This window comes from Rhineura floridana, chromosome 9, assembly GCF_030035675.1.
Source record: "Rhineura floridana isolate rRhiFlo1 chromosome 9, rRhiFlo1.hap2, whole genome shotgun sequence".
Classification (NCBI taxonomy): domain Eukaryota; kingdom Metazoa; phylum Chordata; class Lepidosauria; order Squamata; family Rhineuridae; genus Rhineura; species Rhineura floridana.
Window position 1 is genome coordinate 23,800,080 of NC_084488.1, and position 27,715 is coordinate 23,827,794.

At 40.9% G+C, this 27,715-nt stretch overlaps 1 protein-coding gene across 13 annotated transcripts in view; it reads left to right on the forward strand.

The window, feature by feature from the left end:
* Nucleotides 1-27,715, forward strand: part of TBC1D1 (TBC1 domain family member 1) — a 172,602-nt gene that overhangs the window by 102,711 nt on the left and 42,176 nt on the right. For 7 of the 13 annotated variants that reach the window (XM_061583202.1, XM_061583213.1, XM_061583210.1 and 4 more), the window contains 8 exons: nt 283-411; nt 1,845-1,931; nt 7,407-7,684; nt 9,781-9,927; nt 12,073-12,204; nt 13,764-13,903; nt 22,624-22,809; nt 25,922-26,083. In XM_061583202.1, coding sequence (XP_061439186.1) covers nt 283-411; nt 1,845-1,931; nt 7,407-7,684; nt 9,781-9,927; nt 12,073-12,204; nt 13,764-13,903; nt 22,624-22,809; nt 25,922-26,083 — 1,261 coding nt within the window. The remainder of the gene's footprint in view (nt 1-282; nt 412-1,844; nt 1,932-7,406; nt 7,685-9,780; nt 9,928-12,072; nt 12,205-13,763; nt 13,904-22,623; nt 22,810-25,921; nt 26,084-27,715) is intronic. The other 6 variants (XM_061583203.1, XM_061583204.1, XM_061583205.1 and 3 more) reach the window with 6 other exon arrangements.

Genomic DNA, 27,715 nt, shown 5'->3' on the forward strand with positions numbered 1-27,715 from the left:
GTGTGGGACATACTCTGGGGCAGCAAACCTGATTTCACGGCGGGAAAAATATTTCTTTTTCTTGAATAGAGGAAAAAATCTGATCCATATAACAAATATTTAGCCATTCAGATCTTTTTTGATCTACATTAATTCTAAATTCAGAACAGTCAGGAGAGAAACTGCATGATACTTCTGGAAAACATGGAAGGATGCTATGTTAATATGAATGAGCTTTCCTATGGAATCCTGTTCTGTTTGTCTTTATTCTCATTTTTTAAAAAATGTTTGTTAACTTCCTAGACCTCACAGTCTTCAGTAGAGGCCATGGGAAATGAGATGCCAAGCAGCATACCCCGCTTCCGACTGGATATGTTGAAGAACAAAGCTAAAAGATCACTGACAGAATCATTAGAAAGTATTTTATCTCGAGTAAGGCTCTTTAGTTTTGTTATCCTATGTGAAGTCATTGTGTCCTCTCTTTAATTTCTTTCCAGCTAAAGCATGTAGAGAACTATCAGTACAACTTAAAGTAAAATTGACATTATAAAATATTTTAATTATCCTTATTAACACACATTTTGATATATGTTAATTATTCTTCTCAATCCATATCCTCATTTGTGAATATAACCCATTTTTCTACTGTAAATAATAAATGCATGATTAGCAGTGGTAGTATTAATGTAAAAATCTGCTGCCTAAATACCTTGTACCTCAAGATTAAAGCACATTTAAGAAAAACTACAGAGTCTGCATATGTCAGCAGCAGTATTTGCATATCACTTTAAATCACAGTTAAAGCTTAACTATGGTTTGAAGGTAAGTGTGCTGATGCACAGGGCAAATATTGTGGCTGCTTTCTGCCTCTCCAGCCCCTGCTGCCACCACATTGCCAAAAGCTAAGCCAAACAAACCATGAGTTGTATGACAAGAAAAACCTTTGGTTACAGCTCATGGTATGTTTGGAGAGAGACAAAGCAGAAGCCAGCTCATTGTTGGTGCTTTGAAGCCCTGAAGATCAACTGACTGTTGAAAACAGGTTGCCTGGCGTCATTGTGATGTTAGGTGATAGACAAGTGGGTGGTCCTGCCCACTTGTCAAACTCAGCCTGCAATGGGTGAGGAGAGATAAGATCCAGTTCCCCACTTCTGCACCAAGCCAAATCTTGGTTTAGCTCAGCACGGTGCAGGAGCAAACAGAATTGAGGAGGAGAAAAGTAGTTATGAGCTGTCCACAAATCTTGACATTTGTGCTGTCGCGGTAAGCCATGGTTTGGCTTACTGTGTTGTGAAAACTAGTGTATTCCCTATGAAGGAGAATAAAAACTTCCTTGACTTCTCTTAAATATGTTACATGAAATCTGAGAAGGCTGCATTTTTAACATAACTTTGTAACTTGCTTAGTACTCTGTATTAATCAACCAGTGACTGGTTCTGCTCTATCCTGTGATTCATATTTTTTTAATGGTTCAAAGTGTGCCATAATCATTGTAATGATTACCAGAAATAATTTCTGAACTTACTGCAAATATGCAGTAATTGATGATGATTTCTTAAAAGAGAAAGGAACAGAAAAGTTTGATGACTACACAAAAGGAGAACTTATTAAATTAATATTTGCTGGTCATGTTTTTGTTAGTTTCCAAGTTGCTTGCAAATGTTAGCATGAGTGACCTTTCTGAAGGAGGCTGTTGTTTTTTACATGCAGTCTGGCTATTCTTAGTCCTCTCAGGAAATTAAATTTAATAATGACCTCAGCACAGTGAGAACTGGGGGGGGGTAGACTGTTTCTTAAGCATTATTGTGAATTTTCAGATTTCTTTACATATGTGTATATATGTAACATAAGGATTTCCTTGGTAGGGAAATAAAGCCAAAAGTCAACTGGAAAGTTCTGGAAGTATTGATTTGGACAGCTCCTTATCTAGCACACTAAGTACTACAAGTAAAGTAAGTACACTGCTACTGAATGATAAACAGAAAAAAGCCATAACATCTGTTACAACCTTCTTATACTATTTCCTGAAATGTAGGTGACTGGCGGGGGCAGGATTATTATACAGCCACTAGAGTGGCTGTATACTATAGCCAGCATGGATTTTTCGCGTTCTGCAATGTTAAATTGAAAATACCCCATTCTGATGCTTCCCATAAGCTCATTTCAAAACAAAACCTTACAAAACTTATAGTCCTAAACTCAGAAACACTTGCTTAACAACCCTGTAAATTTTCATGGTGATAAAACAGAAAGAATCGAGAGTTCAAAGTCTAAAGAGAGAGAGAGAGAAAACCCAGACCCCTGCTGGACTTTTTTCTCTCTGAGTTCTCATAATCTGTTGAAATTCATTAAAAATCAGCCATGTTCACAGAGGACCTGTTATCCTGTTACTGACCTTGCCCCATACTCTGACCTTCATTTTCTGCAGTTTAAAAGTTAAAAAAAAATGCCCGGCTGATTTTTAATTAATTTAATAAATTTTGCATTGAACTGAATGATAATGTTGGGCATGCTCAGTAAGAACCAACTGTCAGTGTTCTAAAAGCCAGACTCACAGCCGCTTGGCTTGCCTAATCAGGGGGTTACACCCATACCAGACTCTGATTTCATGTGAGACAGTTATGGCTTCCCTCAGAGAATCCTGGGAAGTGTAGTTTGTGAAGGGTGCTGAGAGGAGACTGCTGTTCTCCTGACAGAGATCCAGTGGCCAGAGTGGTTTAACAGTCAGCCGCTCTGATTGAAGCCCTGTGAGGGGAACAGGGCCTCTCCTAGCAAGTCAGTACCTTTCACTAACTACACTTCCCAGGATTCTTTGGGAGAAGCCATCTGGTGTGGATGTGGCCAGGGACAGCTTTGGTTTAAATATGGTTGGGAGGCTACATGTGCCTGCTGTAGAATAAAAAGGTGGGGGAAACCCTGAAAAGCAATGATGCTGTTCATAATGTTTTCCTTTTGGAAAGGAAAGGGGCTTCCCCTCTGCCCAGTGCCTACCTATCCAATCTCCTCCCCTGCTTCCTATCCTCCCTGCCCCTCCCCTAGATCCATGTTGGACTATGACCTGGTAGACCAGGATTTGAATCCCCACACACAGCGATGAAGTTTACTGGGTGACCTTGGGCCAGTCACTGCCTCTCAGCCTCAGAGGAAGACAATGGTAAAACCACCACTGAATACTGTTTACCATGAAAACCCTCTTCATAGGGTTGCCATAAGTCGGGATTGACTTGAAGGCAGTCCATTTCCATTTTCAAACATGATTGCACAGAAATAAATCCCATTGAACTCAAAAATTATGCAACTGATCAAATGCACCCTCCCTTCCCCTCCCTTTAACACCTACAATCAGCCCAAATAATAGAAAGAAGACGTGTGCTGTCCCGACCTTGTTTTAGCAGGGAGGAAGCAACGTTATTAAGACCAGGGCTGTGGAGTCGGAGTCTGTAGAAATGTACCAACTCCGGCTTCAAAATAAATTTTGATTGACAAATTTTTAAAAATATAAATTCAAAATGTCAAAGAAGCTTCCCCTGAAGTCAGCTGCAGTTGAGCATTTCACCATAACTCAAGATGGAAAACATTTTGTGTGTCAGTGTATGACACAGGACACAGATGAAGACAAATGCTGTGATGCCAAGATCAGCGCATATTCAGGCAGCGATAAAAATGCTGCTATGAGAGCTTCCAATTTAAAAAGACATTTACAGCCCTTTCCAGGGCTGTGGAGTTGGAAGCAATTTTGGGTGGAGTCGGAGTCGGACAGTAGAAAAATAGAGGAGTCGAACGTTTGGCGTACCGACTCCACAGCCCTGATTAAGACAGTTGACATAGTTCAGATAGTCACTTTAAATGTGTCTGATTTACTTTGCAATTTTAGTGAAACATTTTCTTTTGCTTCTTTCTGTGAATATGTGAAGTACAGCAACACTTTGCAAAATTTACACTAAAAAAATTCCAAAATTAATTGTGGAATAATGACACTGACTATTCTGCAGTCTCCAGTGGACGTCAGGAGTGTCTCAGTTTGCACAAGATAAACCAGTGGGAGGTGAAATATATTCTAGCAAATCTCTAGGTGTGCTCTATGTTTTTAATTGACAGTGCCCACCTATGTTTAAACAGTGGCTTAAACATAGCAGGCTGAAAACATGCATCTTGGGCAGGCTAAGTTTGTTTTTTTCCAACAGCTAGAGTCATTGCTGAAGTAGCAACATATTGTAATCAGTCTGATTTTACATCAAACTGCAGTTTCAGATTCAACTGTTAATGCACCCCAAATAGAAATAGAACATAACCTCCTATTTGAAACACAAAAGGCTGTCTTCACCATCATATGTCACTGACCAATAAAAAGGCTCTGAAATTAATAAAAATAAATTTGACACAGGTTTCTAGGATGAATAATGAGAGAAATAAAATTTTCTAGATTACATTATCTGTAGAAACAATAGTAACACAGGAATGAAGCAAAGTAAGAAGAATATCAACAAACATGCTAAAATGTAATTCTCCATCTTTGGAGATGGCAGGTGTTGCCACCACTCACCATAGAGGCACATGTTACCAAATTCTTCCAAGCTGCATAGGAGGTGGATTGGACTGTGCAAGACCAACCCAAATTGTGTTTGCATTTTGACAAATTTGTAGGGCAGTCCAATATCTCAGAGAGGAGGTCAGGTCTCCTGCTCCTCTGGTGCATTCACTATAGCTGCCCAGTTTCCCTGCTTTTTAAAGTTTGATAGAAATATCGGTGGGCTATAGGTACATTCTTAAACTGCAAGTTTTTTTGCCTATTAGTGAATGTTATTAAAGAAGAGTGTTAAAATTTATTTTTAAAGCAATGAACCATTGTATTTGTTGTAAACTTGTTAATAAACCAAATGTAGCCCATGAACTGTTATAGTGTCCAATGCAACATCTGTTGCAACTTCTTGGGATCAATTTCGCGACAATGCGGCCTGCAAGGTGTCCTCTCAACCCTTCCTCTTCTTGGCTTATTAAAGGTTGCCAAGGGGATATGACCAAGTGGATCCAGGGTGTGGTCAATGTGTCTTTGTGAGAGGAGTGGTCCCAGCCACCGTGAAAGAAGAGATCATGATCCAACCGCTCCTGAAAAAGCCCACCCTGGACCCATTGGTTTGTGACAACTACCTCCCAGTCACAAATACCTCCTTTTTAGGGAAGGAGATTGAGAGGGTTGTGGTGCAGCAATTTCAAGTACTCTTGGATGAAACAGATTATCTGGACCCATTCCAATCTGGGTTCAGGCCAGGTTTGGGATTGAATCGGCCTTGGTCGCTCTGATGGATGGCCTTTAAGGATGAATGACCCCCTGATGGATAGGGAGAGTGTCCCTCTCTTGTTTTTACTTGGATCTCTCGGTGGTATTTACCATTGACCATGGTATCCTTCTGAACTGACTTGGTGGGATGGGTGAGGCACTGTTTTACCATGGTTCCAATTCTTTCTCCAGGGTCGTTTTCACAGAATAACACTGGGTGATTGTCTTTCGGCCCTCTCGCAGTTATGCTGTGGGGTGCCGCAGGGAACCATCTTGTCCCCAATTCTGTTTAACTTCTATATGAAGCCCTTGGGACGGTAATCAGAAGATTTGGGGTGAGGTGTCAGCAATATGCTGATGACAACCAGTTCTATTTCACTGTAACATCTGAATCAGGAAAGGCTGTGCAAGCCCTGGACTGGTGACTGGTTTTAATGGTGGGCTGGATGAGAGCCAGTAAACTGAGTCTGAATCCTAGCAAGATGGAGACGCTGTGGGTTGGTGGTCCCCGAGTTCAGATAATTGGTCAGTTGCCTGCTTTGGATGGGGTCATACTCCTTTTGAAAGAGTAGGTCTGTAGTCTGGGGGTACTCCTGGATCCATCTTTGTCGCTAGAGGCCCAGGTGTCCTCAGTGGCTATGAGTGCCTTTTATCAGCTTCTGCTGGCAAGACAGTTGCGGCTGTTTCTGGAGTGGGATAGCCTGACCAGTGTTGTCCCTGCACTGGTAACCTCCAGGCTGTAATGTGCTTCGTTGGGGCTGCCCTTCAGGTTGGTCCGGAAGCTGCAGCTGGTGCAAAATGCAACAGTGCGACTGCTCACTGGGGCAGGTTATTGCCAACATGTTAACCCACTGCTGAAAGAATTGTACTGGCTGCCCATTAGCTACCGGACCAAGTTGAAGGTTCTAGTTTTGGTGTACATGTTGGGTTGTGGTATACAGCCTGGGACCAGGATACCTGAAAGATCATCTTAGTCTTATATATAAGGATATACCCAGTCAGTCACTGCCCTCTACAGGTGAGGGCCTTCTACAGATACCATCTTATCAGGAGGTCCATTCCACATTACATAGGAAATGGATCTTTACTGTTGTAGCACTGACACTTTGGAATTCCCTCCCCTTAAATATTAGACAGGCACCATCTCTGTTATCTTTTCGGTGCCTACTGAAGACCTTCCTCTTTCAACAAACCTTTTAAGTAGAGACCCTATCCCAGTCTGTATCTGTGTTGGAACTGCATTTTAACGTTTTTAAAGTTTTTTTGAAAAAAATGTTTTTAAAGATGCTTCATTTTAATATGTTTTAGAGATGTTTTGTTTTAATATGTTTTAAAGACTTTTGTTTTTAAGTTGTTTTAGAGTTTTTTTAGTGTTTTTGTTTGCCGCCCTGGGCTCCTTCTGGGAGGAAGGGCAGGATATAAATTTAAAAATTAAATAATAAATAAATGAATGAATAAAGAAAATATAGTAGCCAGCCTGCCCATTCATATCTATATTTGTGGAACATTGTGATCTGAAGGAAAAAATAGAATTCTGTCCTTCCAATTTACAAAAACTTCCGTACCTGATTATCTGGATAGGATTCTTATTCACTACAGACAACAATTTGACATGTTATATAAAAACTTGTGATAAACTGTCTCATGGTATAGGCCTCAACATCTGGGACCCAGGAGCTGCAGTTCTCTGTTTTTTAAGTTCCTGTATTTTTTCCGTCCCAAGCCAGGCCTGCCTTCTGCAGCATGAGCATTTTGTTCATGGTTTAATTCATGTGTCCGAAAAGCTGCAACAATTGAAAAAAACAACCACCATCACCAGTGGTTTCTTGGTAAACGCTTCTGGGCTTTCCAAACAAATAAATGGGTATTGTATTCCTTCCAAATGCACCATAGTCACTAGATATTGGCTCAGTTATAGGTACTAATAAAATATAACTATTTGTTTTTTGTCCTCACTGTGTACACTGATGACAAACTAGAGGAACTTGTAAAAGCTAAAATCTCATTGGAACTATACATGCAAACAACAGAGAAATGAAATTGTAGGCATGCAGCCAGAAAGCATGTATGATATGTGCAGGGCAGTCCAAGAAGTTCGAAGTTATTAGTTTTATGCCATGCATATGTGTATATCTTTTTACATTATCAGGAAACCTCTCTGTCTGAGAAAGAAGGCCTCCTTCCCCCAGAGAGCCCTCTCAAGGCAAATGGATCTGTAGGCAATCTTTCAAGTGAGCCAGAAAGCCCATCTACTGAACAGTCTGCGAAACCAGCTTACCAGGGGTTTAGAAGACGAGCTAATACCCTGAGCCATGTGCCAAGTGAAAGCCAGGAGGCCTCAGAACCCACAGAAGCATCTCCATCTGTTCCCCAAAGGAAACTTATGAGGTATCATTCTGTGAGCACAGAGACTCCTCACCAGCAAAAGTAAGACTAAGTTTAAAGCAGGATGCTGTTGTGGGAGAAATTTGGGGAAAATGTTTTAAGGTATGTCCATTTTGGGGTAAGGGAAATAATTTCTGGATAATTTTATTTGATGTAGCTAACCATAGCATGTTTATGGACTTAAATTTTTAAATTTCTCAGAAAATATATTTTCCATGGCAGGATGCTTTACGAATTAAACTTTTAAAAGTCTTTGTTGGTTGGGCACCTCATCATTTCCAACTTTTAACATCCTCTCTGTCACCTTAGTGCTCCCACTCAGTGGGAACTGTGTACACTTCGAGGACTATTTGCATCATGGCCTGGGATTCAGAGACTAGAATTCCTGCATGGACTGTTTTATTTGCAGGTGTTGTCCTGTTGTGTTCTGTGAGGGAAGTGCATGCAGCCATAGAAAATGTGGAGCATTTTCCCTGCAAGAGGAGAACAGGATGTTAGGGATTTGGATAATAACTACAGAAATGAAGGCTAATTATCTAATGAATAAAAAATATTTATAAATTGGGCAGGAGGGATACATTTCTCTGTCCGCTGTTAGAGATCAGGCCCCTGTCCTATTTTGCCCATCTGGTTACATGAAATTATTTATTAATTTGACTGCAGTGTTTTTGTCATTACTGACCAGCACTCACTTCTCATGTTCTTGTGCAGTATACTTAATATGTTCATTTTCAAAATTTTTGCACACTTTGCCTGAAGTACCCTATTGCTTTGCTTAAATTATTGGCTTCCCAGGAATAGAAATTAGATTATTGAAATCAGAATTTGTGCCAAATCAGTTTTTCTTCCCTACACATACCAGGGTAATATAAAAAACAAATGTGCCTGAGAAGGGGCAGAAAAAGGAGGAAGAGTGAAAGAAAGTGGTTTCATAGCTTTGGTTTTCTTATCCTTTCTTTGAACTTTGTTGCTTATTATTTCTAGAAGGCTTAGCATTACAGTTTTGGACTTGCAAATTGTTTATTGGTATCATTTTGCCACAGTGTTATTTTCAACTTGCTGCTGCTTGTTCAGTAAAAGTTGAACTTGCTTAGAATGTTTTATTTGACAATTCATCTCAACATTTGTGACATGGAGAGGCTTACTTAGGACACTGCCAAATTGTTTTTGCTAGCATGTTGCAGAGTTAGTACAAGTTTTGGGGAGGAAGAATTTTTTTTAAAAAAATCCTAAGTAAGCTGGCAAGCACATGCAATCAAACGTATTTGGGTTTTTCACAAAACCCAAAGAAGATGCATCACTGATATTCCCTTCTATCCAAATTTGAATTTTTAAAAATATTTTACAAGTTTGTCTATATTATGAGGCCCTTAGGAACTTGATCATTACTTCAAGGCTGTGCTTGCAGGGAAATTTCCTGATCTCCCATTTTAGCTCCTTAGCATGACACCGGAAACATATCCCCAAGAGAGTATTAATATGTTGCAAAATGTTTTAGGCATCCTTCTGTACATATTGCATCACTAGTATGGACCCTGCTCGTTGTCGGCTTTGTGAGTGTGCCTATTATTTGGCATGGAAATTATTCAGAATCAGTACATCAAACCTTTAGAAAGAACCTTCTTGTTGTCTCAGGGTCTGACTTGGGCTAGGAAATACATGTAGCAGAAATTGACAATCTGTATTTCAGGGCCATTCTTTCTGGATGGTAAATATTTCCTGAGGTCTTGGAATCTGCTCCTGCTGCTCATCTAAGGGTTGGGAAAAGGAGCCAGGCTATTTTGGTTTGTTTAGGGCTAGGAGAGGATCCTTCCAAGCAGTAAAGTGTTGTTGAGCGTTTGCTGCCTAATTTATTGTCATATCTGTCTGCCTCCCTACTAGGGGCATCAAAAGATCCTTTGGATTAGGCCAAGCACCATGGAGGAGGCAGAGTCAATGGAAAAGCACTCCCTTGCTCCACGGTGCATGTGCCATCATTTAACTTAGGCATGACACTATACAAAGGCAGAGATGTGGCGTATCTTTTTTTATTTCATCTCTTTGCCCTTTTCTTTGATTTCTCATGTTTCTTTCTTTCCTACCTTTCGTTTAATCTTCGCTGCTGGAACCCTCCCCATAAAATTTGAACTCACCTGCAGCAACTCTAAAACCTCTTCCGATCAGTCACTACCTGCTTCTCCTCCTTCAGCTTGTCTTCTTCATCCCTCAGCCTCTTCACCCAATTTCTTAAAACATCTTAGGTATAATTCAAGTGGAGAACAAAGCGAGCATGCTGTGTCAAAGAGGTGAGACGAGAGATGTGGAGAGCTTTTTTTATGATTCACAATAAACTTAATTAACATTTTAAAACATAAAAACCTGATACTCCGTGGAAGAGCAATGACAGGGAAGAAGCAGTTGGATGGAGGGTAAGGAAGCATAAGCAGTGAAGGGTTCAGTATTCCCTTCCTGTCTGCATTTAGATTACTTCCCCCACCCCAACTCTATAGAAAACTGTCATCAAGGTGATCTTGTCACAGTTCTGCTGCTATCCCATTTAGTTTGTCTGTCAGATTGTTTCCTAAGTCCATTATTTAGCTTTCTGTATGACATAGTCATTGTAACTTAAGCTCCATAATTTAATAAATTATATAATTTAATAAATAATTCTATAAATAATAGAACTATTCTAACTATCAAGAAAGGTTCACATTTTCAGCATCACAGTGTCTGTATTCAGATATTATGTTCTCCATCCTCCTGGAATTAGCTGTGTGTGCATATACTCTGTCTTCCTTCCTCTTCTTGAACATACAACTCAACAGAACAGTTCCTGGTTTGTCAACCCAAATTCAACCTGGCAAACTGTGTTTGAATTATCCTTCCAAACAATGGCTTGGAAGTTCAGAGAATATAACACCTGAATGTGGCCAGTGTTTTAACTTACTGACACCTGATTATTAAACTTGCATCCACTTCAAATATGATACCTGAACTGCATGTCTTGAGTGTACATGCAATGAAATAGATACCCACATGATTATAAAATGTGATGGTCTGCCCATATTTTTCCTTTATGGATGCGATTTTCACATTTCATTTTTTAAGTTATCTTTATGTACAAGTAAGAATAAGTTCTCACAACCTTTGAGGGGTAATGAGATATAATTTGAGGAATGGGAGTTGACTTTTTCCCTCCTCTGAGGTGCATGGTTTGATGTTTTCCTGTAATGGCTTTATTACATGCTTGTTTTCTGGTTTCCTGTGCTATTCCAAAATTTTAGAAAAGAAATGGGAAAGTAATATGTTTAAGTTTCCACCAGATGAAGCACTCAGTAGGACTATTTCACCAAGCAGCCAGAAGAAGAAAAACTTCAACTTGCATTTGTTCAGTTCACATGATGCCACTAGAAAAGAAATCACATGAATTCAGCCTAAATCCTGTGGGTGATATTCAATGCTAGTCCTATTTGGAGTAGACCCATTGAAGTTGTTATTTATTTGTTTATTATATTTAGTAGTGCTTTTGTCACAGAAGGGACCCAAAGCTCTTACATTAAAACCAATTAAAACAAACAGCCAATCAATCAAAAACAAACGAACCTAAAAACACATCAGTACAAAATAAAGGACAGGGCTACAGGTCCCTCCACACTAAAGGTGGCCACCTGAAGCTAAGGCTCCATACATTAAGGGCCAAAAGCCTGGGTAAAGAGGCAAGTCTTTGTTTGGTGACTACAATATATATATAAAGATGGCACCAGGTGTGCCTCCTTGGGAAGAGCATTCCACAAGCAGGAGGCCACCACCGAAAAGACCCATTCTTGTGTTGCCCCCCTTTGAACCTCCCATGAAGGGACACACAAAGTAGGGCCTCTGATGACAATCGCAGGGTCCAGGTTGGTTCATATGGGCAGAGATGGTCCTTGAGGTATTGGGATCCTGAGCTGCATAGATATGACTAATTTAGGTTCATTAATTTCAGTGGGTCTACTCTGCATAGGACTTAGTTGAATACAACCCTGTTAATTTAAGTAAATATCATGTAAGTCTCATGTGGCAGCTTTACATAAACCATCATACTTGGTGTTTTCCTTGCTGCATTTCCTCTCTGTTTCACAAGCCCAACCCAATAGGAACCACTGCAGCCCCACTCCTTTCCAAGGAGGAGATGAAAAGCCAAGGTGATTTTACTTTGTTTCCCCTCCCACTGTTACTAACTGAAACATCAGAGAAATGAACTTTCATGTTCTTTGCTGAATTTAGAATAAAGCTCTAAAGTGAGCTAAATGTCTTGTAATGTTAGATTTTATTTCTTGTTATTTGTTTTAAGTCCTACAAGCATTAGTTTCTTCCTGGTTTGATACTGATGTTTTTCTGTTTTTTGTTTTTCTTTTTAAATTTTACTTGGCATTCTTATACTTCCCTTCTTCTGAACTGCTCCTTTTCAGCTATACTCTCAGCACCTCCTACCGTTCTGCTCTACGGAAAAAACTTCACTCTTCCTCTTCTGTGCCAAACTTCTTAAAATTTCTGGCTCCTGTATATGAAAATAACACCTCTGACTTTAAGAACACAAAAAGGTAGGGTTCTCTTCCTGCAGCTGAAAAATCTGTGATTGATTCAAAAACATTGCTTGTCTCAAAATATAAAAATAATCTGCAGTAGTAATTATTGAAATTACTATTGTTCAAATGTGGTTGGTGTGATAACAGTGGCAATTTCATTAAAAATCTATTTTACTTCAGTGTGTATTATTTGGGTTTATAAATCATATCAATGTGAAGACCATGAATCGCTCTATTTCTAAGGTTATGTGATAGTGGTCACATAATGTAAGTCACAAACCTCATTAAATAGCTGTCTGTCTGTCTATTTATTTATTTATCAATCATCCCACATTTTCTTCAAGGAGCTCAAGGTGATGTACATGGTTTGTCTCCTCATTTAATTCCTACAACTACCCTGTGAGGTAGGATAGGCTGAAAGGCAGTGACTGGCCCAAGGTCACCCAGTGAGTTTCACAGCTGGGTGGGGATTTGAACCCTGCTCTGTAGTTTCTAGTCCAACATTTCAACTGCTACACCACACTGACTTTTAATGGCTGCTGTTGAATAGAATAGATCAAGGTTGTAGTATTACAAGTTCCAGAGAAACTCTCCCTGCCTATGGTGGGTTCAGAATCTCTCTCAAAGGGCCAAACTACACATTTCATTAATCATGCTTTTAAGCAAGCATGTTTAATGCTACCACTTTTATTTTGGAGGACAAGCAGCCACAAGACCCTGATTTGATGCCATGCTCCCAATCTAAAGGGAAGCCCCACACCAGTTTCCTATCAAAAATTCCTCGCCACCGCTTGCCTACTATTTATCCATTTCCTTCAGAGACAAATAGCAGCCGAGGGGAAGCCCATATGTGAGACCCCAATTCACATTGGGAGCACAGTGCAGGCCCTGCAGCTCTTCTTTCTTCACAGCAAAAGTGGTAGCATTAAGCATAACTGTAGTTGGAAACTGGAGAGAATATAGCAGTTTATCTGAGAAGAAAATTGTAATCAGCAGGATGTTAATGACCAAGGCTCACATCCACCCAAACGAGGTCATTATAATAATTTTGTCGTATTGCGGACTATGTGGAAGAATGCTCTACTTGCGGCCAAATTTACAGAACCTGGAGAACTCTTCTGGAGCTTGACTGCTTGGGATATTACCTTATGGGGCTGCTTTCACATAACCAAGAGGGTGTGTGGGAAGGTCACACTGTAGCTTTTTTCCTTCACGAAAGTGGGGACATCATAAGAATCTGCAAAAGTGTGGGGAAAGTAGAAAGAATTCCTGGGCTCCACCCTTTCTTAGAAGGTTATGCTGCTCCTCACTCATGCAGCTTGATTTTCTTTAAGTGAAGATGTCTAAGTGAAAATTGAATATTATTTTCACATGGCCCCAGCATTTCTTTAACGCGGGGTTGTTGGTTACTTAAAGAACTGAGTGCTGTTTTTTGTTGTTGTGAATACTTGGGAAAATGTGTGCATTTGTTCTATCTGATGAATCACAAATCATATTGCAGTGACTGGATTTTTCAGTTATTACTAAAAAAAAAAAAAAGACAAATCTGGTTTTGACATTTCTTCTCATTTTAGTGACTACAAGCCCAAGTCAGAGGAAGCAGATTCTGTCTGTGAAAGCCCTGTGAGGACCCGCCGGCATTCATGGAGGCAACAAATATTCCTAAGAGTAGCAACACCACAGAAAGGATGTGATTCTCCCAGTTGGCATGATGGTAAAGGTCTTCTCTAGATAAAGAACCTACCTTACTTATACTACAGATAAAGTATTGATCTTGCTTGTCATTTCATAACATAGGTGGATTACAGTATCATGTATTTCCAAAGAATAGATTCATAATTACTGTATATTATTTCTGGTTACTCTTTAATCATGAACCAGGGGGCTAGTTTTCAGTGATACTACTTTTTCACACTGTTAGCTGCATTTTTTTCTCCATGCTTCTGTGTTAATATTTTTATTGTCTTATTCAAGATCCAAAACCTTTGCATTTTATTATCTAAGTAAAAACAAAGTGAGGGCAAAGAAGACATCCAGCTCCATGTGCCCCAATCCTTCTCTAATTTGGATTATATTTAGTAAGATGCTTCATGGTGACTATATCCCATGGTTTCTTTAATCATTCTGCAGATGTTAGCATTTCAGCAGATACCACTGCCAAATGATCCTTGCTGCGGCTAAAAGATCCATCCTGAAGCTCCCATCTTTAGGATTTGTTAGATGGTTAAAGAAAAAAACCTACCAGTATCACCATCATCCATTTATATCTGGTCATTTATCATTAACCAACACAAATCCTTGGAGGTCTTGATTTAATCACTTTGACACCAAATGTGCAAAAAGTAAATGTTGTTGCTATTATACATCTACTATTTCTATATCTAAATTGTTTGGATTAACATAAACATAATTTCACTATTGCCAAGTTGAATTTATACTGTAATTTGAGAGTCCTGAATATCACATCTGATACAAAGGAGCTTCCTACGTCCCTATGTTCATATAGGCAGGATAGCTCTGATTATCAGACGATGAGGGATTGATGTTGCCTACATTCTTTGGATTTCCTGGAAGTATCTGATTTGCCACTGTAGGAAATTAGACTAGATGGACTTTCCTCATTATGGTCCGATTCACAGAGTTCTTCTTACGTTCTTTAAACTCAGAAGGGTTTCAAAAGCAGCCTGTGATGGAGGGGTTTGGTGTTCCAATCAAAATATGAAAAGTCTGGTGGGGCTCATACAAGCCCTTGGCTTGACTTGCAGTAGCTGTGTGGGTTCTAGCTACTGTCTTCAAGCAATGAGGTGGCAAATAGTCACCCCTCTCCCTCCCCTAAAAAAACCACATATGAGGAAGAGAAGGCAAAATGTTCTCAATTAATTTAATTAATTGTACTTGACACACAAATATTTTGATGTTTTTGTGGATATCAACGGCAGATGTCTCATTAATATCCTGGCATTACCAGCTACACCATTAAACTATTTTAGCTCCAGATACCAAAACATCTCAAGTTGAGAAAGGAAAATGGTGGTCTCCCGGCTGAATTGTGCTCTCAGTTTTTATCATGTACGCTAGGTGGCACTGTTTCTTCTGCTTCTAATTCTAGAAGATAAAAGTTATTTAGTTTGATTCCCTTGTGTTTTTAAGGTCAAATGTTGGTACTTAATGTGTTATGATGTTCTAGGTTACTTTTAAGAATGGGATAACTGTTTTTCTAGCAATGTTTTGTTTTTAAGTCTACACTTTAAGAGGATTTAGATTCTTGCACTGAAACAAAGAAGCACAAATTATCAAAGCTCTGAAATGCACAAGTAATGCTGGCTAGGATCCAGAGAGGCCTACATGTGCACCCAAAATGGGTGGTGACTGATTTTTCCTTCTAGCAGAAACTTCTCACACATCATAGAGGATATAGCTTCAGAGGGCCCACTGTCTTTTGAGGAGGTATGGGGGCTGCACATCATGTGCAACACTTTAGAGCAAGACTAATGTGTTCATGTTATGTGTTTTTGAGGAAATCCTGAGAATAAAGTTCAGTTGAGTTTGATAAGAGACAAATTTTGAGACACTACTTAACTAAATGCATATGTGCAAGGAAAAACTAGATGTAAAATTCAGCATCCTGAGAAACTGGTTTGTTCTTTTTTTAAGAGCTGCTAAAAGAGAGCCAGTGTGGTGTAGCGGTTATGGTGTTGGACTACGACCTGGGAGACCAGGGTTCGAATCCCCACATAGCCATGAAGCTCATTGGGTGACCTTGGGCCAGTCACTGCCTCTCAGCCTCATGAAAACCCTATTCATAGGGTTGCCATAAGTTGGAATCAACTTGAAGGCAGTACATTTACATTTTTTAAAAATGTATAATGTATCTGGTGAAATATCTGAAGTAAAAGGCAGCATGTTAGGATTTGCAATTTCAGAGGAGTGGGTGCAATAATTATCTCCATTGCTTTGCTTTCCCTATGAGTAGCAGAAGCAGAATAAATTTTCTGAAAATCTGTTTAATTTACACAATTTATATATATTGCAGAAGTGCAGAATTTCTGTTAACACAGGCTATACATGGACCTGGCTACAGGTTTTTCTAAAGTTAATTGCAAATGGTAAACTATATTAGTACAAGAGCATGATCATTTAGTTTGCTTGCTGTACTGTCTTTTGCTTTATTTTGGCCTTCACAACAAATTATTATTACCTGAACTGAAACTGAGAAATAGTGGCTTATCCAATGCCACCACAAAGTGTGTATGGCCTAGATAAACTTTGAATTCAGATCTTCCCTGGTTCTGGTCTAACCTCGTCCTTGTTCAGTATGCTGGCTCATTTGGATATTCATGTACAGTCCCATTGACTTCACTAGAACTAGTCTTCCAGTATAATAATCAATCCTTAAATGATTGTTTTGATTCCTAGCATCCTAAACATACATTTCTTGTGCAATAGGTATCCAATTTTAAATTTATATTTCCAGCAGAGACTAATTATAGTTTATTTGTAGATAAATTAAACAGAAGTAAAATCTGCATGTAGATGTGGTAGAACAGCCTTTCCCAACCTGGTGCCCTTCAGATATTGTTGGACTACAGTTCCCATCAATTCCCGCCAATGGCCATGCTGACTAGGGTTGATGGGAACTATAGTCCATCTCTGTCTGAAAGACACCAGGTTGGGGAAGGCTGACTTAGAGTCTTCATATTTCGCTGACCCACTTTTCAAGCCTGCCTGACCTTCCATCTTGAACATTCCATTCAATTAGGTGTGCATGCAGATAGAGTCCATTGTGTTTATCACTAATGCCCCCGATGCTTGCCTCCAATTTTGAGAGGTACTAATGATGGTAGGTTAAGGATGGCTGAATATGTCTATTTCCAGGTTGTTGTTATTATTGTTATTTGCTTTTTTCAGAATGGAACTCAAAGCAACTTACAAAAACATCTGGAAAACATTCAAAATAAAGATGACAGTACAAAAAAAACAATATACCAAGTAAAACTAAAAAAACCCCCAATAAATAAATAAATAAATCACAAAGCAATATACAATACAATTCAAATACAATACAGCATACAATTAGGAGTCATCTTACAAGCCTAAGTAGATAAAAATAATTAGATAAAGGGACATCCTGTCCTTATTCTTTTCATCTGAACTCCAAAACCTGTATCTATCTTCCTTTGTAGGGTGGGTTTCAAGATAATTATTTGATTTCAGACGCTCATGAGAGCTTCCTTTCTTCATTTGAGGCTGTGACAATATACTTTTGAGATTCTTTTGTCCCTGCAAAGGCGTAATAAGTCTTGTAATAGACATGTGAGGGTTTCAAATTGGGATGTTTTTAGGAAAAGTCAGAAGAGAATTCCTCCTCTTCCTCCTGAGGGCCTGCTGGTGAATAGTTCTAGTGTCCTCCTTAAGGTTCACAGGGGAGGTTTGCTCTAATTTTAGTGGCTTCCTTCTGGGATAAATAGTGGGTAAAAGGTGTTTAGACTGAATAGGCCCCATTTCTAACAACAATTGGGAATACTGCGATGTGTTCCAAAACTTCATGCATATATTGGGATTCCTAAATCCCAATTCAACACTTCCCTTTGATCCATTTGAATGATGTAAGGTTAACTTAACTCACAGTTTCTACCGTGCATAGGCTCTGTGTTTGTCTTTATAGAGTTAAAGGTAATGGAAAGGAGGTAAGGAAGCCTTTTTATAATGGCTGCATCAGTTTTCAAAACTGATGATAAAGAGGGATGCATTTGAGAACAGATAATAGGAAATTTCTGCATAATAGCTTCAGGTTTAGGTATTTTAGTTGCTTGAGAATTTTCTTATTACTATTGTATGAAGAAAAAAACCCCTTTTTTTTCTGAGATCCAAAGAATTGCACAACTAGTTCTGTATGCCCAAGAACTTCTGGATTGTGTTTCTTGAAGTGCCCACCACTGAGGAGGGGTGATGGCCCAAGCAAGGGGAGGTCAGAAGTTCTTGCTTACCTAGGCAGGATAACAGGGCAAGGCAAGACAAAGGCCACATTAACCACCTTGGAGAGTGATCGTGGATACGTTCAGAATCGTGGATAGTGTTCTTGCAACCAGAGCCAGACATCCAAGTTGTTTTAGCAAGGTCCTGGAGCAACTGGCACAGTTTCATAGCAGTGCTAGGTAGTCATTGACTGGATATCCCACCCGCTGAGTGCTGCCTCCTGGTCAGTTTAAAGGGTCCATACCTTCTTCTGTTAGCAATTGGCTCCTTCAAGAGAATGGGGTTTCCAGCTGTGGAAGTCTCTCCTCCGAGCTTTTTCAATCCCCTGGAGAGACACTAGATCAGCCATTAGAGTCTGTTACCAGAGGTATCTCCTTGGGATGTTATGGGGGGATAGGATCTCTGGTGCCTGCAGACACACACAGGATGGACCAGGGAGTAGATTCTTCTCTTCAGAGCTGCAGTTGTTAGAGTGCTCTGCCTCTGGGGAGTCATAGTCAGCGGCATGACAACAGGCCCTGTGCCATGTGATAAACTACTTTTGAAACCAAGGAAGCTCTCAAGAGGCGTTTGTGTTATGGTGGGGCTCAATTATTTTAAAAAGATATCAAAAAATCTGCTGGAGATGCCAAAGGCCCTGGAAACACTTAGAAGTGCCCTTTTCAGTTCTGTCCTTAACTCTCAATGCACAGATTCACATTATTTCCCCCCTTGACACTATTCAGGTATTCCACTGGAAACACTGCTCAATAGAAAATGGATGGGTGGGTGGATTTAGATGTTCAAATCCAGGTTTTATGAATTCACTAACTAGAGGGCAAGAGATGAGGAGGAACCACAACTCAATGATAGAACACATGCTTGGCATGTAGAAAGTCCCAGGCTGAATTCCGAGTATCTTGGAATTAAAAGGATAAGGTAGCTGGTGATGGGAAAGACCTTTGTGTGAAACCCTGGAAGTAGCTGCAAGTCAGAGTAGAAAATACTGGGCTAGACAGACTAGATCATCTGACTTGCTGTAAGGCAGCTACCTTCCTGGGGGAGTGGCAGTTATTTACCGGGGGTCTTTGGTTTTCACAGACCCCCTCTCCACGAGACCAAGTTTGTTGATTGCATGTACTGGAGGTTGGGCCCAAAGGGCAGTTTAGGGATTCTACTTGTGTACCGCCCACCCCGCTGCACAGCAGACTCCCTGGCCGAGGTGCTCGAGGTGGTCTCGGGCGTGCGGTTGCTCTCCCCCAACCTATTGGTTTTGGGGGACTTCAACATGCACGCTGAGGCCGCTCTCACGGGAGCCCCTCGGGATTTCATTGAAACCATGACTTCTTGGGAACTGCACCTTAGTAATACAGGGCCCACCCATGTAGCCAGTCATGCTATTGACCTTGTGTTTGTCTCGGGAGGGGAGGGAAGTGCTCTGAAAATGGGGTCTGTCTTTTCTAACCCCGTGTCATGGTCAGATCACTACCTGGTGAATATGGACCTCTCAATGCCGCACACCCTCCGCAGGGGGCAAGGACCTATTAGGATGGTCCGCCCCAGACGCCTGATGGAGCCTAAGGGATTCCTGAATGCACTGGGTGATTTGGAGCTGACTGAAGGACGCTTGGTCGAAACCCTGGTGGTGGAATGGAACAGGGAGATCACTAGGGCGGTAGACCGGGTGGCTCCGAAACGTCCTCTTCCCCTGAATAGAGCTCAGATAGCACCCTGGTATACACCACGGTTGCGGGGTCTGAGACAGGAGGTGAGACGACTAGAGCGCCGATGGTGGAAATCTCACGCCGAAGACGATCGAACACTGGTTAGAGCAGCAGTAGTGGCCTACCAGGTGGCAACAAAGGCAACAAAGGGAATTCTTTGCTGCCTCTATTGCGTCGGCAGAGTGTTGTCCCAGGAGGTTGTTCCAAGTGGTCCGAAGCCTGGTCGGTCCAGTCGCTCAGGAACCCATGGAGCATTCTAAAGCCTCCTGTGATACATTTGCTAAACACTTTGCCGATAAAATCGAGCGCCAGAAGAGCATGATTCCGTACACCGTGGATACAGGAAGTGGGCCAGAGTCGGCCAGTTGCATCCCAGTCCGGTGGGATCGGTTTCAGCCTCTTCCCACTGAGGAAGTGGACAAGGTGCTCTTTACTGTGAAGCCAACCACCTGTTTGCTTGATCCTTGCCCTTCGTGGCTCATTTTGAGCTGCAAAGAGAGACTGGGTGAAGGGATCAAGGCAGTGGTAAATGCATCCTTGGAAGAGGGTGCAATGCCATCAGCCCTCAAGGAGGCAGTGATAAAGCCCATCTTGAAAAAGTCCTCCTTGGATCCCCAAGAGTTGAATAACTTGCGCCCAGTCTCTAATTTACCATTCTTGGGCAAGGTGATTGAGCGAATGGTGGCCAAACAGTTACAGACACACTTGGATGAAGCGGATTACTTAGATCCATTCCAATCGGGCTTCAGGACTGGACATGGAACTGAAACAGCCTTGGTCGCCCTGGTGGATGATATGAGGAGGGCGTTGGATAGGGGAGAATATGTCCTCCTGGATCTCTCAGCGGCTTTCGATACCGTTGACCATGGTATCCTCTTAAATTGCCTGGAGGGATTAGGAATAGGGGGCACTGTTTTACGGTGGTTCCGTTCCTATCTCTCAGACAGGCATCAACGGGTAGCATTGGGGGATGAGGTTTCAGACCCTTGGCCTCTCAATTGTGGAGTACCACAGGGTTCTATCCTCTCCCCCATGCTATTCAACATCTATATGAAACTGCTGGGAGCCATCATCAGGAGTTTTGGGCTGCAGTGTCACCAATATGCGGACGACACTCAGCTCTATCTCTCATTTAAGTCCTCACCAGAGTTGGCTGTGAACACCATGTCCAAGTGCCTGGAGTCCATAAGTGGATGGATGGGTGAGAACAGGCTGAAACTAAACCCTGACAAGACCGAGGTGTTGCTCGTGGGTGACAAGAGAAGGTTGGGAGACATCGACTTGGTACTCAACGGGGTGAGATTACCCCTGAAGGACCAGGTCCGCAGCCTAGGGGTCATTCTTGACTCCCAGCTGTCCATGGAGGCTCAGGTCTTGGCAGTGAGCCGGACAGCTCACTGATTACATCTGATACAGAGGCTGCGACCCTACCTTCCAGTGCATCTGCTCCCACGAGTGATACATGCCGTGGTCTCCTCCCGCTTAGACTACTGTAATGCGCTCTACGTGGGGTTACCCTTGAAAATGGTCCGGAAATTACAACTGGTACAGAATGCGGCGGCTCGCTTGATTAAGCATAGCCGTTGCCATGACCATATCACTCCGGTGTTAGTAGACCTACACTAGCTACCAGTTGTTTACCGGGCCCAATTCAAGGTGTTGGTGTTGACCTTTAAAACCCTATACGGTTTTGGCCCAGTTTATCTGAAGGACCGCCTCCAGCATCACCAATTATGCCGCCAGACGAGATCAGCCATACAAGACCTCCTCTCGGTCCCATCAGTCAAAACAGCTAGGCTGGTGCGGACCAGAGAGAGGGCATTCTTGATTGTGGCCCCCACCCTCTGGAATTCCCTTCCCTTTGACCTCTGACATGCCTCCTCCCTGATGGGTTTTCGCCGAGCCTTAAAGACCTGGCTATTCAGGCAGGGCTACAGGATTTCTGGGGTGGATTAGTTTTATGATGTATTAATTGAAGGCTGGGTTTAGATTAACTACTGATTGTGGTTTTTTGATTTGTATGTTGTATTTTACTGTGTTGTTGTACGTCGCCTAGAGTGTCCGTTAATTCGGACAGATAGGTGACTCACAAATAAAATTTTATTATTATTATTATATTAAGAATTCAGGGATACCACTTACAACCCCCAAATCCAGCTTCCCCTTCTGAATGTGCTGAAATGCTTTATATTCGTATAGAGTAGAAAGGTTTGCAGAATGGATGTTGTTTTTTTACAGCAGCAGTTCTCTGACATCAAAATTCAGAATTAGAAGCCTCACATTATGGTCCTAATACTCTGCAGATTCTAGCCTTATAAGTTAGTAAGACTTGATTTCTATTTGAAAGAAAGCTGAGATTCTCAAGAAGCTGACTTCCATGTCAGTATCGTACCCTGTTGATTTTCTGCTTCTGCAGAATCGTAGCATATGCACATTACTGCTTACAAGGTGCATTAAGAAGGTGGGACTAAGTATGTTCATTGATTTCCCAAGTAGTGGGTTTTGTTTTGCTTTTGTGTTTTCGGTAATTTTCACTAGAGGTTACAGTTACTGACTGTAAAGTGGCATGCATTATTCATTTGCACCCCTGCCTTGCACAAATGAGGCAATATTCACACTGTCACAGACCTTTATAATTGAGATATTATAATTGATGCTTACCTGAGGTTTGGGTGGCATTGAACTAGAAATCTAAACTAAAAGAATTTAGTTACCAGTTCTGAATGCTTTTTTCTTGTTTTGTCATCTTATTAAGAATACTCTGAGTTGGGAGAGCTTCCCCCTAGATCACCATTACAACCAGTTTGTGAAGACAGCCCCTTTAGGACAGTAAAAGAAGAAAGGAAGAGGACATCCAAGGAGCTTCGGGAACTGTGGCAAAAAGCAATTCTGCAGCAGATACTACTACTTAGGATGGAAAAGGAAAATCAAAAGTTGCAAGGCAAGTAAATAACTGGATCAAAAACTTGAGGGGGGAGGGGGAAAACCTATACCATTGGAATTGTGGCTATAGCAGTAAATAAGTGTTCCAGAATATTGTACATAACATTTGTTCAGAATTCTTTTTTCTCAATAACATGTCATGTTTGCTTTCCCTCTTTTGCTGTACTGTACCCATAGTTTGTTTACTTTATCTTAATAGCCTCTTTGCTTGTTTTATCAATGGCAGCTCTTAGTTCCTGGAAGTGCTGATAAGGTGCCCATTTTCTGTCTCCTTTGAACTGTGTCTTTGGTGTGTTTGGATCCACCTTTTTATGTTTAAAACGTTAGACATCTGTGAAAATCTCCCAAGAGCTGTCCTTGCACTTTAATCTACATGAGAAGTACTGGCTTTAACTAGACAGGTGGAAATTGTGTGTCATCCTACAAATATTTAAAGTGGAATAGGAGCACTTTTTCAAAAAGCAATCACAAAACATTTCATTCTCCCTTTTTTCACTCTAGACTATAATCCATGAAAAAGACAAAAAATGGAACAAAATCCCCCCCCCCAGACCCTTGACTTCCAAATGTTCATTCCGTTTTCACATCTTCTGTAGCTGTTCACATCCATGATCTATCTCTCTGCTGCTTTTGGCACCTTTTTCCTTCTTCTCCTTTACTGCATGGCCTAACTAAACCATATAGGATCATGAAGTGAGAGAGATTTGTCATTTTCTGAGCTGCCAAGAAAAGCTGGCTGCATGGCTACCCTAACTGAGGACAAACACTGCCCTGGTTCAAATAGGCATGGTGGGGGGGATACCCAAAGCAAGTAGGTGAATCTACTGTTCTGGCGCTGTTCTTTGAGGATGCAGCATAGTGCAGGAAAAGTGGGTGTGCTGTCTGGGTAATGTCAGTGGTGCCATCAGAGCAGGACTTTGGGACAGAAGGCCGCTCAGCAGAATGAGCAGGGAGGGCCCAAATGAAGCAGGATTGGCTTACCACATTTTGAAGTAGTAAAAAGAGGGCCCCCATAAGATCATTAAATCCAGAATCTGAAATTACCTAACTGACTGCTAGGCATTGTGGGAACTCTTATCATCCCATGCTGTGTTGCAGAGCCCCAGAACAGGAAAAGAGGATAACATTTCCCTCACTTTCTATTGAATAAAAAATGGGCGGGCATACTGCCTTTCCTTTTACTGTGAAGAAATGCAGCCTACTCCAAAGCATTGCTATATTCCCTAGTAACGATAAAGGGGAAGGCCTTTGTGTCGACACCGTAACAAGGGAAATCAGTAACTTTGGTTGCAATAACTAGTAAAAATGAGGTAGCAGTACATGCCACTTCTCCACCACTTAATACAAAGTATTGAACAGTACAGTGAACAAAGAAGAAATAGAGAACAACCCAACAAAATCATAGAGCAACTGCTGTAACCTGGGGAAGCTGGTGTGGGCAAGAACTACAGCATGGGCCCCTCCCACACAGCCAGGGCTTCTCACATTATCCAACAGCACTACAGCAGCTCCCACTCATGCAGGTGAAAAGAACATAAGAAAGACCATCAAGTATCTATCATACAAGATATTTCAAGAGCTGTTCTGGCTTTGTGAATTATGCTATTGCCCAAAATTGTTTTGTCAGGATCTGGAGGGTAGGAAAAATCCTTAATTTTTGGTTCATATATGATTCCCAGCATGGCAATATCCTGTGCCATTTTGGAGGAACTGGCAAAATCAACATGGAAAAGAGATATTCAATCTGTAAACTGAAGTTGCTGTGGAGAACTAAGATTTCACTCTCCTATAGATTGTCTCACAACTATAATAAATGGGAGTGCTGCTTTTTTGTGATACATTATGCTATTAAATCATCAAAGTGACAGTATTCTTATGATGTATCTGAATAATATGTCCTAAGAATGACAGCATACTGGTAATTTATCAACACAGCAAGGACTTGTTGTGCATATATCAAAACAGACATCATTAAAGCGATAGCTATGATATGATATATTACTTTTTAAATATGGTTCCAAGTTGTGCTTAGTGTTCAAGCAATACTTTTAATGCTGCCCTTTAAGCAGAAGAAAACACAGTGCTTTAACTTGACTTGTCTTTTTTCCATCTCTTTTTGCTTTGGTTCCTGTGTTCCAATTCTCTCTCTAGAGTTTCTTCTGACATGTGGTAGTCCCCATTGTTTTTTCATCGACCAAAAAATGTAATCATTTCTGCCCTCAAAATGCAACTAATCCTTTGTGACGTATGTCCGGGAGATCTTGTTACTGCAAAGCCTTGCCTTCCCTCTTGGCAGCTGTGCAGCAAAGCACTTCAGGATAGGAACACAACTACCGATCTTCCTCCTAGCCTGCCAAGACCTAGCAGCTAAGCTTTGGACTCCTCCTTCTTTGACCCAAGATTGTATGTATTGCTTGATTGTAAATAGAACCTCTAAGTGGTTTACATAAAATAAAACAAACATTAAAATTGTAATAAAAGACAAAAGTAAAAGCAGGTATTTTTAAAAAATCCAAATATAATTACAACCTGTAATTAAGCTAACAGATTAAAACACATGTCAGCTTCAGAGTGCAGCAAAGGTGCCTGCCTGATGTCAGTAGGCAGGGAGTTCCAATTTTCCCTTTTTATTCCTTTATCTGATCCTGGCACCACCCAGCACCTACTCACATGATGCTTCTATAGGAACATTGGCTATACGGCTCATTTAGGTCAACTGCCGACATGGTTGCATTTTCAAACTAACAACAGTTTTCAGTTTAGAGTCATGTCTGTACCATTTTCCATGTGTAAACAGTAAAGACAGTACAGGTAAGATGAATGTTTTCCGTACTCGTATGCAGTAAACTGCTAGTGAGGACAATCCCTATGATGCCATCTTTAAAGATGTCCATAATGAGGCATTGCTACGAGGCAGTACATTGAATATGAATCAGTAGCTTTTTCAGGGTTTCTGTATTATGTTCTTTCCGTTGCAAAGCTGCTGAAACATGCTTGCCTTTTTTGACTGTCATGGTTCATTAGGCTGACATTTTCAGTAAACTGTCTAAGAGCCATTTATTATGTGCTGAATGCCATTAACATGTATCTCTTTAATCTTTTTTGTCTAGCTTCTGAAAACAATCTGCTAAACAAACGTCTGAAGCTTGATTATGAAGAAATCACCCCATGCCTCAAAGAAATAACATTGGTCTGGGAAAAAATGTTGAGTATGCCAGGAAGATCAAAGATGAAGTTTGATATGGAAAAAATACATTCTGCTGTTGGGAAAGGTAAGTATTTAATTATTGTAGGATGCGATTTGTATACACATGCTTTGAAAGTAAACTATCAAAACATCCATTTAAATAACCAGGGAAATTTATTATATGAATATAAGTGTATATCATGAGTCATTTCCAACTGTTTGAGCTTCATCGATTCTCAGTGCTCTTGGAATAGACTTTAGAAATTTGGAGGTTGTCATGGTCAGAGCCACTCACAAAGGGATTGCAAGTAAACCAGGAAGTCCCCAGTTTTGAATCTCTCCTCTGCCCTGAACTTACTAGGTGGCCTTAGACAAGCTACTCTCTGGCAACCCTAGTCACCCCCTTCTGCAGTATGAAAAATAATTGAATGTGAACTAAAATGACTGAAAGTGCTCTACATTTGTATATTGAAATCAGGATTAATTCAGGATCTTCTTAGGAAGTTAAACTGGGATCAGTGACTTGATCTAAAGTAGGGATAAGGAAGCTGTGGCTCTCCAGGTGTTGTTGAATGCCAGCTCGCATAACCCCTGACTGTTGGTCACACTGGCTGGGACTAATTCGTACTGGAGTCCACAGCATCTGGAGGACCTCAGCTTTCCCATTTCTGCTGTAAAGTCTGGTTTTATATATCTTATTCCAACTTCTGAAGTAGGTCCACAATGTACTTTAACAGTAATTTTTATTTTTAAATCTATATGGAAATTTATTTATTTATTATTTATTTAAAAAATGCATACACTGCTTTTGCATAAATAATATTTCTTGTCATAATCAAAAGTATGCCAGGGATGGAAAACAGGTAAAAACACAGGTGTTTCTTTTCTAAGCTTTTTTTCTATGTATAGTTTTAGGCTGCCATCTTATCCCCACTTACCTGGGAGTAATCCCTGTTGAACTCATTGGTATTTACCTATGGGCAGGCATGTATAGGATTGTGCTGTTAGTTTAGTTTTCTAGGAAAAAATATTTGGAGTACCTTCCTTTTTGTATTCCACATGTAGTCTGGAAAACTAGATTTTACCTTTCCATTAAGATGGCCACAACTGTGCCAGCTAAACTAGTCAGTGTCCTCTCCCCAGACAGGAGGAAACTGAAAATGAAATGGACTGCCTTCAAGTCGATTCCGACTTAAGGCGACCCTATGAACAGAGTTTTTATGGTGAGCAGTATTCAGAGGTGGTTTACCATTGCCTTCCTCTGAGGCTGAGAGGCAGTGACTAGCCCAAGGTCACCCAGTGAGCTTCATGGCTGTGTGGGGATTTGAACCCTGGTCTCCCAGGTCGTAATCTAACACCTTACCCACTACACAACACTGGCTCTCAAGAGTAAAATATGAGTACATTTTTAAAATAAATACAGGAACTGTACGATTTGCACAGAGAAAGAACCTAATGACTGTAAAATCCCACTACTAGTCATGACACCACCCCCAGATAACCACACAGGAAAATTACCAATTTGGATGCTTTAATGTCAGTACCTGTGATGCCAGCACTTTCAGTGAGGATACCAGGATAGAGCAGCAGATTCCCTATGTGAGAAATCTGAAGCCACAAGACTGTGGCTCAGTGGATTGACATACTACTGAGCATTGTCCACCCCCCAAAATGTGCTCGCCTTTTAGTGAATTTTTCACTGTGCTGCATGCAGAAA